Source organism: Lissotriton helveticus, chromosome 6 (assembly GCF_964261635.1).
Source record: "Lissotriton helveticus chromosome 6, aLisHel1.1, whole genome shotgun sequence".
In the NCBI taxonomy this organism is placed as follows: domain Eukaryota; kingdom Metazoa; phylum Chordata; class Amphibia; order Caudata; family Salamandridae; genus Lissotriton; species Lissotriton helveticus.
The window spans coordinates 1,968,450,435-1,968,463,022 of record NC_136067.1 but is presented as its reverse complement, the minus strand read 5'-3'; the positions used below and the strand labels follow the sequence as shown (position 1 = coordinate 1,968,463,022).

Genomic DNA, 12,588 nt, shown 5'->3' with positions numbered 1-12,588 from the left:
AACATTAGTATTATCTACTTACGCCTCTGTAAACCAATTTGAGACCCACTGGACTCCTGCACAGCGTACATCTTTTTAGCACATTATTTAGAGAGCCAGCATTTTGCATAGAGGGAAACTGTGCTCTATTTAGGCATAGTTTGAAGATTTTTGAGAAAATGTGGGTAAAGAAAAGTAGACTTCCTTTGGATTTGCAATTTTAAAAAATACCTGGTGTGGGTCGGGTTCCCCGGAAGTCATATGATGAATGGGCCAAATACTATAGGCATACATCATGGCAAAGTTTCTTTGAAACTTGCTTGTCACATATTATTTTGACGTGGTCACAGTGTTTTCCCCTTTCATTCAAATGTAAAGGTACCATTTTTGTAGAGATGCGTAGATGTTAGGACTGTTTTTGCAATCAGGAAATTACCCTTTTCAGCATGTAAAAATGATGAAACCTTTTTTTTCACTATGGTTTGCAGTGTAATATATGTAAGCAAACTAAGCTCTGCAGTTCAACTAAGCCATATTTCCCTGGTTTGCCTTGGGACATTAGTTTCAAAGATCCATGGGTATGCCTAATATTGACGCCAATCCACATCGCACATTATGGTAAAATCCCCTCCTCTCAAATTGATTTTAATCTATTCTGCTTTTGTACAATATGTTGTTCAATCATGCAGAAAGAATAGAAGGGCATTCTAGTATCTGGTGTCAGCTGTTCAGAATGCTCTGACCCATACCTTGTTGTTCTTGTTTTGGATTTTCCCACTTGAATATGCACACAAGAAAGTGAGAAGTATTTTGTAATGCTCAATTATGTATTTAAACAATATCTGAGGACAGGCATAATATGTTCTCTTTTCTTCAAACCATTTACTAGCCTTGCAGTGGCAGTTTCAACTAGTGGGAGCCAGCAGACTACTGTCTACCAAGTAGCCATGTATATTCCATCACCATGGTCCAGCACAATTTGGGTTAAATGTAAGATGGCATTTTGGGTTGGTAAAAAGTCTAATTTGCAAAACTGGCCCATTTGCGACTGTATTTAATGAAACCAAATTGTGATTCCTTAACACATTACCAAATTGGGTTTGCAACTAAATACCAAATAATTTTTGGATAGGGATGTTTAGGGCATCCTTTCAAATTCCGTTTTAGAATGGGATATAATAATATTTTGTGACTGAAATCCTGTCCTCTACCATTAATACTTTACAGAATGCACAAAAGTAGAGGTAACACATTCACAAATGGGAAGGAGTCCTGAAGAGTCCTCTCTCCTTTGTGAATGCTGAAAAAACATAATGTTATTTCAAGTGTATGAATTTGAATTTGAATTTAAAGGTACTTGTTAAGCGCATGACTACCAAGTGGTTTCTTGGCGCTGAAGGATGCAAAAAACCCAAAGGGCGGAGGTGCAGATGCTAGAGGTGCAGATGCTAGGGCGAGAAAGCTTGCATAAAAAGGAGGGTTTTGAGTGCCTTGCGAAATTCAGAGTAGGAGGCAGCAGACCTAATAGTGAAAGGAAGAGTGTTCCAAAAGGTGGGGGCGAGAACAGCAAATTTCATGCCCCCCAGTTTATTCTTCCTGAACCGTGGAACAGCAAGAAGGGACTGAGAGGAGGAGCGCAGCACTCTGCCAGGACAGTAGGTCTTGATCTCGGAGTTGATAAAAGCTGGGGCAGTCCCTGCCCAGGCTTGGATGGTTGTGCAACCCAACTTAAAAAGGGCCCTTTCTCTAATGGGAAGCCTATGCAAGGCCTTGAGTAGAGGAGTGTAACATTTTAAATTATTAAGAAACTCATCCACTTTCCCTTTCAGAACAACAGGCTAATTAAAAAAAGAAGGATTGCTTTATTTAAAAGCAATCACAGACTTGGTGGTCTGCTGACCCCCCATGCCACCATCCCTATGATGGCTGTGAATCCTAGTGGGTAGGAATTTGCGACCTACCTCATTAATATTTATGAAGTATGTCAAATTGTGACCCACTACGATTTAATATTTTGATAACAGACCCAGTACTTCATTGGTCGGTTTGCAAAATACCAAAATAATCATTGCAAGTTGCAACCAGCATTTTGCGACCAGTTCTTTGTACCCCTGAGAAAGGAATCCTTAGAAAGAGTCAAACAAATCAACTCAATGAAAGCCTTTGTTGAAGAAAGATTATTAACCTCAGTTTGTGGTTTTTGGTTTCTCTAATCCTGGGGGCTACCTCTTAACCCCCTTAGTCCTCTGTAATGTATTCTGCTCCCCCTCTCTTTGTTTCCATTCCCCAATCCTATCACTTTCCTTCCTGCCTTTGTGCGCTCCCACTTGCCTCCTCTCCATTTCAGCTGCACCATCCTCATCCACTATTGCCACCCTGTAATTCTACAAACCTATACTTAAAAAAAATTGAATTCTTACAATTCAAATAATAGTAATAATTGTAAGAATGTTGTTCTTTATACAGTCCTTGGTTTCTACCCTAGAACCATTACACCTTTTCCATTGAACCAGACTATATTAATAGAAAAGGTATTTTGTTATTTTAGCATTTCTCCAGCAAGTTTCCAAAGTCCCATTTTGTCAGTCTCACTGTCTGCATTTTGGATTTTCGTTAATATGATGGAATTCGATATAAATGAGTTCTACTCCAGATCGCAGATTGAAGGACATCATTTCAAAATGTAATGCTTTACTTGGCACCTAATTTGTATATATATTTTTTCAGTGTCAATAATGCATGTTGGGTACATAATGAAAAATCATTGTAGGCCTTAGCTCAGTTGTTGACTTTGCTTGTCTAAGCTTTTTGGCCAAAAGGATGAAAGGTCTACATCAGAGCTTCTTGACCTGTGGTCAGGGTCACCATGAGGACTGCAGAACCTACTCAAAGGGTCCACGACTGCTTGGAAAATTAAATGATATGAACAGCTTAATAAACTGTGTATAGACAAGCGAAATGTGCTATTGAAAATTTGTAAACATCTTTTAAATGTGTTGGAATTTGAAATTAAGGAATAAATATTAAGGACCTGATTTAGATGTTGGCGGGCAGGTTACTCTGACACAATGGTGGCGGATATCCCGTCCGCCGAAATCTTATACCCGCTATTTCATATGAAATTTTATTTTGGCGGACAGAATATCTGTCACCATTGTGAGGGAGTAACCCATTCACCAATATCCAAATCAGGCCCTAAGTTAATAGCCCCCGATTGATTTGTGGGAGCTGTGCATGTGCTTCAAACAGAGTGCAGTAGGGACATTGAGTGGCCTACACTTAATTTAGAAAATCTCTAATCTTCCTATTAAAATGAATATGTTAATTTCACTTTTATATTTGTTTATGAACTAAATACAATTCAGTTTTGTCCCCTGGTTCCAGCAATGATTAAGTGGGGTTCCAGAGAAGTAAAAAGGTGAAGAACCTCTGCTCTTAATCTCTGACTCAAACATTAGGGGAATGTTGCAGTATATTTCTTTCATAAATCGCCCAGTAGTACTAACAAGCATTGAAAATGCAATAGGTCTCGCAATAGAAGAGTTTAACTTTTTTCGTTTTGCAAATGGATGAGTGGCGTTGCGTGGATGAGTGGCGTTGCGTGGATGAGTGGCGTGTGAGAACACTAAGGCTATTGGCATTGTAAATGACAATGCCTTTTAATTTATCTGTTTTGAAAACCAATATATAAATAAATAAATAGCATTGTCATTTATAATGGCAATGGCTCAAACTTTCACAAATGCGAGACCTCACTCCAAGCACACTGAAAGGGAGGGGTGGAGGAGGGGAATGCTGCAGAGGCCGAGGCCTATGTGTTTAAGGGAGGTGCTCAGCTGTTCTGGGAACTCCCAAGTTGTATCAGTATAATCATTAGCAACAAGCCCACAGCTGCACAATGTGCTCACAGAGTAGACATCAGTGTAGACGTGTGTGTTTCCTTGCTAGTTGAACTAGTTAGCTCTCAACCAAAATGGTTGTAATGGTTTAGGTTTGGGGGTTTCACATTCTAACAGGCCATCTAACTTTGACACTCTTATTTTCTCACTGGGTGTTTTGTTCACATTTCATATTGTGTTGCAGGTCCCTCAGTCTGTGCACACAATTGCAACTAATGCCCCTGCTTGTGCATAGATGCGGGGGTGCAAAGAGACAGGCTTGGGACGGTCACGATACAAATTAGAAAGTGTTCCTTTCAACTTTATAGGCATCATTGATGTTTACCATAACTCCAATACTAAAGGCCACACTCCATCGTTCTAATACGGTTGCAATGGAAATAAAAAGGGGGGACCCATGGGGAGCAGGGCACAAGCCGGTCTCCCCCAGGCTGTTTTGCGCGGAGGGAGCAGCGCACAGGTGGGGGCAGGGGTCAATTAGGGCAGCTGGCGTGCGGCGGCTAAATTTATTTAGCAGGGCGGGCGGGGCGGGAAAACTACTGTGCCCTCGGGAGGCGGGAGGAGCGGAGGAGTTTATGTTCGGCGTCGGGATAATTTTACGACGTCACTCACCCTGCTCGGAGTTCCTTTCACATGGCGGGGCTTAAGGACATCAGGGAGGCCGTCTGGATTCTGCAGGAGGCCGGGAGGAGTGACGTTCTAATACGGTTGCAATGGAAATAAAAAGGGGGGACCCATGGGGAGCAGGGCACAAGCCGGTCTCCCCCAGGCTGTTTTGCGCGGAGGGAGCAGCGCACAGGTGGGGGCAGGGGTCAATTAGGGCAGCTGGCGTGCGGCGGCTAAATTTATTTAGCAGGGCGGGCGGGGCGGGAAAACTACTGTGCCCTCGGGAGGCGGGAGGAGCGGAGGAGTTTATGTTCGGCGTCGGGATAATTTTACGACGTCACTCACCCTGCTCGGAGTTCCTTTCACATGGCGGGGCTTAAGGACATCAGGGAGGCCGTCTGGATTCTGCAGGAGGCCGGGAGGAGTGATTTATTGGTGCCTGGGGTCCCAGGTGCGGCATGGCTGGGAGCAGCTCGCCGGAAACAAGACGGAGGGAAGAGAGGGGAGGGGGGAGGAGAAGTGCGACAGGGGAAATGCGAGACGGCGGGAAGGGGAGGGGGCGGAGCGGGTAAACAAAGACGGACATGCACGCGCCCGTGACTTTTAAGGTCAATGCGCATGCGCATAAGCTTAATGCGCATGCGCATTGACCTTAAAAGTCACGGGCACTGCAAGGAATCGCCACGATTCCTTGCAGTGTGGATAAAGAGTGGATAACTCGCAATACTCTCGCCTTGCTCGATGCGCATGCGCATCGGCAGGCGAGACCTAAAAATGACAGTTGCCATCTTGTTGCCGGACACAGATTTAGCAATTTAAATATACAAATGAAAGAAAATATACAAATTAGGTATCAAGTAAAGCATTACTTTTTGAAATGATGCCCTACATATAGTCTGCTATCAGGAGTAGATCTCATTTATATAGAATTCCATCATATTGACAAATTTCCAAAATTAAGGCAGTTGGTGATTCTAAGATCCATGAAGAAAACTCAATAGAATATGAAAATGCTTTACACTTACCTCTGCCATAGCATTCGATCCAGCGACGATCACTGTCGTAGTTGCTAGTGGTGGCACACCACATGGCAGAATGACCTTTTGTGGTGCAGCTTTGGTAGGTTTCTCCTTTGTAGATGAATGGAAACACACAATCTGGATTGAAAGCTGCATTTAAAATATGTAGATAAAAAAAAGTAGACGAGTCAGGGTGTAAAGGAAGATAACTTAGCAAGTTTCCTATCTTAGAGCTGGCCTCAGCTTCTTTATAATAACCCACAATATACATTGACAGTCAGTATACAGTCAGTATACTGAAGAAGTGCCTTAGATATCAGAGAGTTGTGTGTTACTTACTTACTCATGACATACTGTAACTTTGAAGTATGGGCCCAAACCATGCCCACATAGTGCTTTTTTTTCAAAATAGATTTAGGCAAATATTTAGGCCATGATTAGAAGCTGGGAGTTAAAGAATGATCCCTGCGCAAATGGTGTGTGCCCAGTATATCGTAATCAGAATATCAATGGAACAGAATATCAAGAACAAATTATCAAAAGTGAACTATCGATAGGTACTTAAAGGTGGTGTTAGAAATAGCAAATGTAAATTCCGCATATGCACTTAACTTTTGGTATTGTGTTGCTCAATATTACGGCCACAATATTCTTTTAGGTTGATATTCTCAAAGTTTAAATTCATTAGTGCAACTTGTGAAAACCGGACTTTGCACAGAGAACAAAATACTTTTTCTGACCTACATGGAAGTCATGGCTTTAGAGTGCTTCTGAACATTGGAATACCCTGAAAAGATGTTAAGGACAGTTCTCCATTTGAACTTATAAAATTGAATTTAAGATAAAGTGTTCACTTTGTAAGGTTGTTCAGTGTGAGCTTATGGGGGTTTAGTGTTCATCTTCTACTAAACACTACAATTGTTTTAATATGAAAATACCAGAGTTCTCTCACAACACTTCTGAAATACCAAGTTGTGCTGAGGTCTCTGTATCAGATAATACCAAGAGTCACTAAGAAATTTGTGATTGCTAATAACCAAACTCACTCAGAGCTCTATAAAACTTTGACTGACTCACTTAAAGCTCTTTGTAAAAATTATGCATATTCAGTGTAGTGACCCACATAATTCACTGGTTTACTTAGAATTAGACATGTGATAATAACCATAAGTAATACACACTGAAAGCTCTGCCCCACATAATACACCGGGCCACTCTGAGTCAATCAATCGATCAATCAAGGAATTTGTAGAGCGCACTCCATACCCGTGAGGGTCTCAAGGCGCTGAGTCCTAGTCCATATTTATTTTGCACACTATGCCATCTGACTTTGGACCCAGCAATATGCAAATCAGACTTGACCCTGCTCCACTAGTCCAACCATTTATCAGTTGCTTGTATTCTGATTCAGGAAGGTCTTGACATGACAGTTTTGGCTGGGCTGTTTCCACTAGAGTATGGTCAGGAATGCTTTGTGTCGAGATGGGTCTAGAATTGAGGTGACATTGTGTTTAAAGTAAGCATGGATTGGGAGGCAGCTATGAGTAATTAACAGTGGCTGAGATTAAGTCAAGCATTCCATCCATCACTTGTTGTATACTTTTATATGTTGCCTTAAGAGGTATGATTATGCCCAACATGGGTCCCATGCACACTGGGTCACTGGAACCAATCTTACCCAGCTGATGAGCCAATAAGCAAGGCAAAACTGGTCCTGGGTTGCTTGTGTTCTGGTTTAGTGAGGACCTGGTTTGGCAGTTTGGGCTGGACTGATCCCATTGGAGAAGGGTCAATATTGATTTGCATAAATCTGGGTCATAACTGAGGGGGTGTGGTGTGTAAAATATGGAAGGATTCGGATGTGGCCCTGTGTAATGAACAGTGACTGAGATTCATTCATGCATGCCATCCATCACTTTTGTAGACTTTTATATGTTGCCCATAAGTGGGACAAATATGCTCAGACATGGGTCCTGAGCCCATTGTATCACTGAAACCAAGGTATTCCTGAATGATGGAGCCCATAACAAGGAGGAAAATGATACTGGATTGCCTGTGTTCCGGTTCAGGGTGGGCATGGTTTGGCAGTTTGGATAGACTGTTTCCAGGGTCACAACTGACTTTCATCATCATCATCATCATCATCATGAGAACTTTATTTCAATAGATAATGATCATAAGAGCAGAACAAACAATTACACAGTAACAAATACATAAGTACACAAAAATACACTTTTAAAAATGGTGATAAATAGCATATTGGTTAAAAGGGGTAGTATTACCCACTACAGAATCTCTGCTAAAAAGTATAAAATATAAAAATCACAAAATGTGCCTTCATTTTTAAAATACCAAATGTCACAGCTCAGTGCCTCCCATGCAAAACCATAGCAGCCTGTAAATGCTTTGCACGCTTAATGCAAAAGACCCTAAGATACATGGCCACACAACACTAAGGGGCTGATTACTATGGCGTGCAGACATATTCCGCCCACCACAATAACGGTAATCGGGACCGACCACCAGTGGTGTGGCGGTCCTGCCCTGCAGATTAGGATGCTACCCCCACACTGGTGGTCACATCCAGCATATTATGCATTGTGGTTGGCGGTGCTGTCAGCAGCACCCGCCGCAATGCACAATATGCTTGTTGTGCATTTGCATGCACAATGTGGCAGGCACCGCACAGGTCCTGCCAGCTTGTGCATGCAAATGGAGGGGGGCACCATAAGTACCCCCCATAATCACCCCCAACCCCCTAACACCATGGTGGGCCACAAAGGGCCCCCAATTGCAAAGATCGCACACCTTTCCATGGTGGCATCGCTTATGGCTTGGTAATGGGGATATATTGCCAGGTTGAATTGGCAATTTGAAACTGCATTCAGGCTGCAATGTTTTAAAGGGCTACTTACACGTTTGACACAATAAGTGCTACAGGGCCACTAGTACCATTTAGTTTAAAGGCCATAGGTATATGGTATACCACAGTAAAAGTAAATTAAATATATGCCAATTCTGTGCAAGACAATTTTGCCATGTTGAGGGGAGTGAGCACAAGCACTTTAGCAATGGTCAGCAGTAGTAAAGCGCACAGAATACTAAGTCTAACAAAATTGAAACTATTTTGAGAAGGTGTTGGGCACGTAAGGGATTACATTTACCATTCCCACTCCAACCGAAACTATTTTGAGGAAGGTGTTGGATCCTAAATGGGTCAAAAGTACTATTCTCTCTCCAATCTAACACATTTTGGGGAAGGTGTTAGACACTAAATGGGATACATTTATGATAAACACTCCAATATAAAATATATTTATATATATATATATATATTACCTACTGGCGGTCGCCAGTAGGTATATATAGTTAGGATTTTTTCTCTATGGGTTTTTTGAAAATTCTATGTCTAATAACTTTGCCGTTTGTGGACGGAATTGGCTGAAATTTTCAGGAAAATGGCACATTTTGTTTCTGAGCAGCCTTTGAAAATTTGGGGGGGGTTCGTCAAGGGGGGGCCGAGAAAAAAGGGGGGTCCCAAAACGTGTTTTTAACATTGAGTTTTCCATAGGGCGGTTGGCCTCACTTTTAGCCCGAACGGCTGAATGGATTTGCACGAAACTTGGCAAAATTGTAGGGACTGGTAGCCCGATGTGCCTTTTGTAGGTCTCAATATATGTGCTCCAGTGGATTTTGAGAAATTAACGTTTAAAAAAAGATATATATCTGTAACAGCGGACCGGTTAGCGCTCTGGTTCGCGGACTTTTCGCGCAACGGAGCTTTGTGAAGCGAAGCTGATTGGTTCTCCGGCGTCTGTCAACATTCCAAACAGTCCGTAGCGGCCGCCATCTTGTCTCTCGGTAGGATCGAGAGACAAGAGGAGGTCAAAACAAAGGGGGAAATAACTATAAGGGGGCATAGTAGATCCTCGCTGACCCCCTAGGTTTGATGTGGAGGTTTTAAAAGGGCCCCGCGGGGCAAAAAAAAAAAAATAATAATAATAATCGAACGGCTGAATGGATTTGCACGAAACTTGGCAAAATTGTAGGGACTGGTAGCCCGATGTGCCTTTGCTAGGTCTCAATATATGTGCTTCAGTGGATTTTGAGAAATTAACGTTCAAAAAAAGATATATATCTGTAACAGCGCACCGCTTCGCGTACTTTTCGCGTTACGGAGCTTTGCGAAGCGAAGCTGATTGGCTCTCCGGTGTCTGTAAACATTCCAAACAGTACGTAGCGGCCGCCATCTTGTCTCTCGGTAGGATCGAGAGACAAGAGGAGGCCAAAGCGAAGGGGCAAATGACCATAAGGGGGCATAGTAGATCCTCGCTGACCCCCTAGGTTTGATGTGGAGGTTTTAAAAGGGCCCCGCGGGGCAAAAAAAAAAAATAATAATAATAATCGAACGGCTGATGACCATAAGGGGGCATAGTAGATCCTCGCTGACCCCCTAGGTTTGATGTGGAGGTTTTAAAAGGGCCCCGCGGGGCAAAAAAAAAAAATAATAATAATAATCGAACGGCTGAATGGATTTGCACGAAACTTGGTAAAATATTAGGGACTGGTAGCCCGATGTGCCTTTGCTATGTCTCAATATATGTGCTTCAGTGCATTTTGAGAAATTAACGTTCAAAAACAAGATATATATCTGTAACAGCGCTCCGCTTCGCGGAGATAAAATTATATCTGTATTACCTAGCTGTTGCTAACACCAGTTAGCGACGGCTAGTAGGAGATAGCGACCATCTTGGGTCCCACTTTGCATGTGAGTGATATTTATCACTAATGACATGCAAAGTGGGCATGCCAAGATGTTAGCGACTGGAAACAGTCGCTAACATCGCTATCTCCTATTATCAACTTTTGGAAATATTCGAGATAAGCGCGAATATCTCCAAAAAGTAACAGCTGCCCTGAGCAGTTCTTAGCCATGTTATCCAATGGGAGGTGGATAACATGGCTAAGAGCATTAGCTCGGTAATGCATGAATATCGCGGAGTTTTCAGCGATATTAATGCATTGCGCTCGTTTTTTATCGTATTTGCGATAAACCTTGATAATAGCAAGGTTTATCTGCGATAATTTCTGACGGTAAAAAAATCTTTGCAATGCATCGTTGGGGATAAATATCGCTTAACTTTGGTAATATGCCCCAACGTCTGTTAACGTTCGATTCGAAGGAAATCAGGAATTGTTGAAAAACATTGTGTGCGCCATCTTGTCTTTTTTCAAATGCCACACTTTTGTTGTGCACGGCAGCCATTTTAGATGCCTTGACCAGATCCACTCTGTGCACGCTGTCGATCCTTAGCATGGCTCCCCACCCTCGCAAGCATCTCCCCCAGGCAGTGGTCACCCCCGCTCTTTGTTTTATGCATGGGCAATAAACCTCCCCCCATCTGCGCTGTTCTTCCCTGAGAATCACACCCTGTGCCCGCCCGACACCTCCCTTTCGCCCTATTCACTACCGCACCCTCTGACACTCCTTTTCCTCTGTGTCCGATTGTCCAGGCCGGTCCTAGGCTATCAGCTAGCCCTGCAGATGTAGTTTATGGCCACAGCTGTAAAGAATCACCCCTCTTCAAAGGAGTTATAGTAGATCAAGGCCCACACCCGATGAGATCCGTCACACCACACGTGTTCATACTATCTGAAAACCATCCTGTATTGTGATTGGGGAGGGGACCGAGCGTGAAGCGGAAGATTCCAGGGATGACTCTTTGTACATCAAAGTTTTTACAATTATGTGTCACATTAAAAATATATAGCACTCCAACAAAGTAGTAGGAATATAAAACTTTAATAACTTATAAATATATACAACAAAACAAAAACAGTAAAAACATTTAAACAACGAAGAGACCGTGGCAATTTCTTTTGAATTATCCACTACATTTATTGAAATTGACAGCACCAATAATGAAATATTCTCACAAGGAGGAGATGACTTGAATGATTTTTTTGATCAATGTCTTGATGGCGAATTTATCTAATGTTTGGTGACCATAGAGTTACAAGAATCATCATTGCAGACTTTTCATGAGGAAATTCCTGATGAGATGATTGAAGAGGAAATTCCTGATGAGGACATGTTACTAGTTCTTTCAAATTATGAAAATTCAGAAGATGTTGCCTGGGTGCCGCACTGATTTGGGTATCCGGCGTGGGGCGTCCCGGGGGGTGGGTTGTCAGTAGCGGTCTGTTGTGCGAATAGTTCCAAGGCAGCAGAACGCGCTGAAATCTGGATGTCACGAAGGTGATGTCTAGTAAGTTGCCGGCCAGCAAATAACGGCGTGGGGCGCCGCGGGGGGGGGGAGGCAGTCCAAAGTTCCGTTAAAAGGGCAAAGGAAAGGATCGGTGGTTTGAACCATCAGTCAAAAAGGGGAGGGGGTGCAACAATTTTTCCTACCGGGTCACACTGTGCTTTCACCGGAACTGAGGTCTGCAGGATTCTAGTCATTCAAACTGAGGCTGGCGCCAGCATGGGAGCGCCGACGTCCCACGGCTACAGTTTCGTCACTCCACAGGCGATCATGGCAGTCATTCCCCATCGGGGGTGTCTGCAGGGGTCGGGGACTCCCGCGGCTCCTCTAGAATCTTCAAGGTCGTGGAGGACTACGGTGGTGGAGTCAATCAGTGACCGGGCCATTTCTTTATGCTGGGCCCGCTCTTGCCAGGTCGACCGCCATTTTGAGAGTTTGGTAGCTACTGGCGATCGCGGGGTCAAATGAGCGGACGGGCTCCACCCTGCCGGGCGAGACGTTGCAGCATCGCCACAGTGGAAGAACCCTTTTCCGGGCGCCTGGAGTGCTGAGGGTGCAGCTGGGAAGCCTCCACCTGGGGAGGCGGGAGAGGCCTGTTCTCACCGTCTCTCCCTCCCAGTGCACCCCACGGCGTCTCGCTTGAGATTTGTTATGGCCGGACCAGGCGATGAGGACGAGAGGGGGGGGGTCGGAGGCATGTGCAAGACATCCCCCCCCAGGGTTGTTGCAGCAATTATTCAAGAAAGAAGAAATGTCCCGTCCGTCTTTGGGCCGGACCTCCGGTGGATGGCGGCCGGACGCCCTTTGCTCTGGCCCCAT

General features: G+C 43.7%; 1 protein-coding gene across 1 annotated transcript in view; it reads right to left on the bottom strand.

Annotated features, from left to right (window-relative positions):
• The window catches only part of LOC144763944 (fucolectin-4-like), a 306,460-nt gene that overhangs the window by 193,502 nt on the left and 100,370 nt on the right, over nucleotides 1-12,588 (bottom strand). The window contains exon 4 of the mRNA XM_078649989.1: nucleotides 5,510-5,653. Coding sequence (XP_078506115.1) covers nucleotides 5,510-5,653 — 144 coding nt within the window. The remainder of the gene's footprint in view (nucleotides 1-5,509; nucleotides 5,654-12,588) is intronic.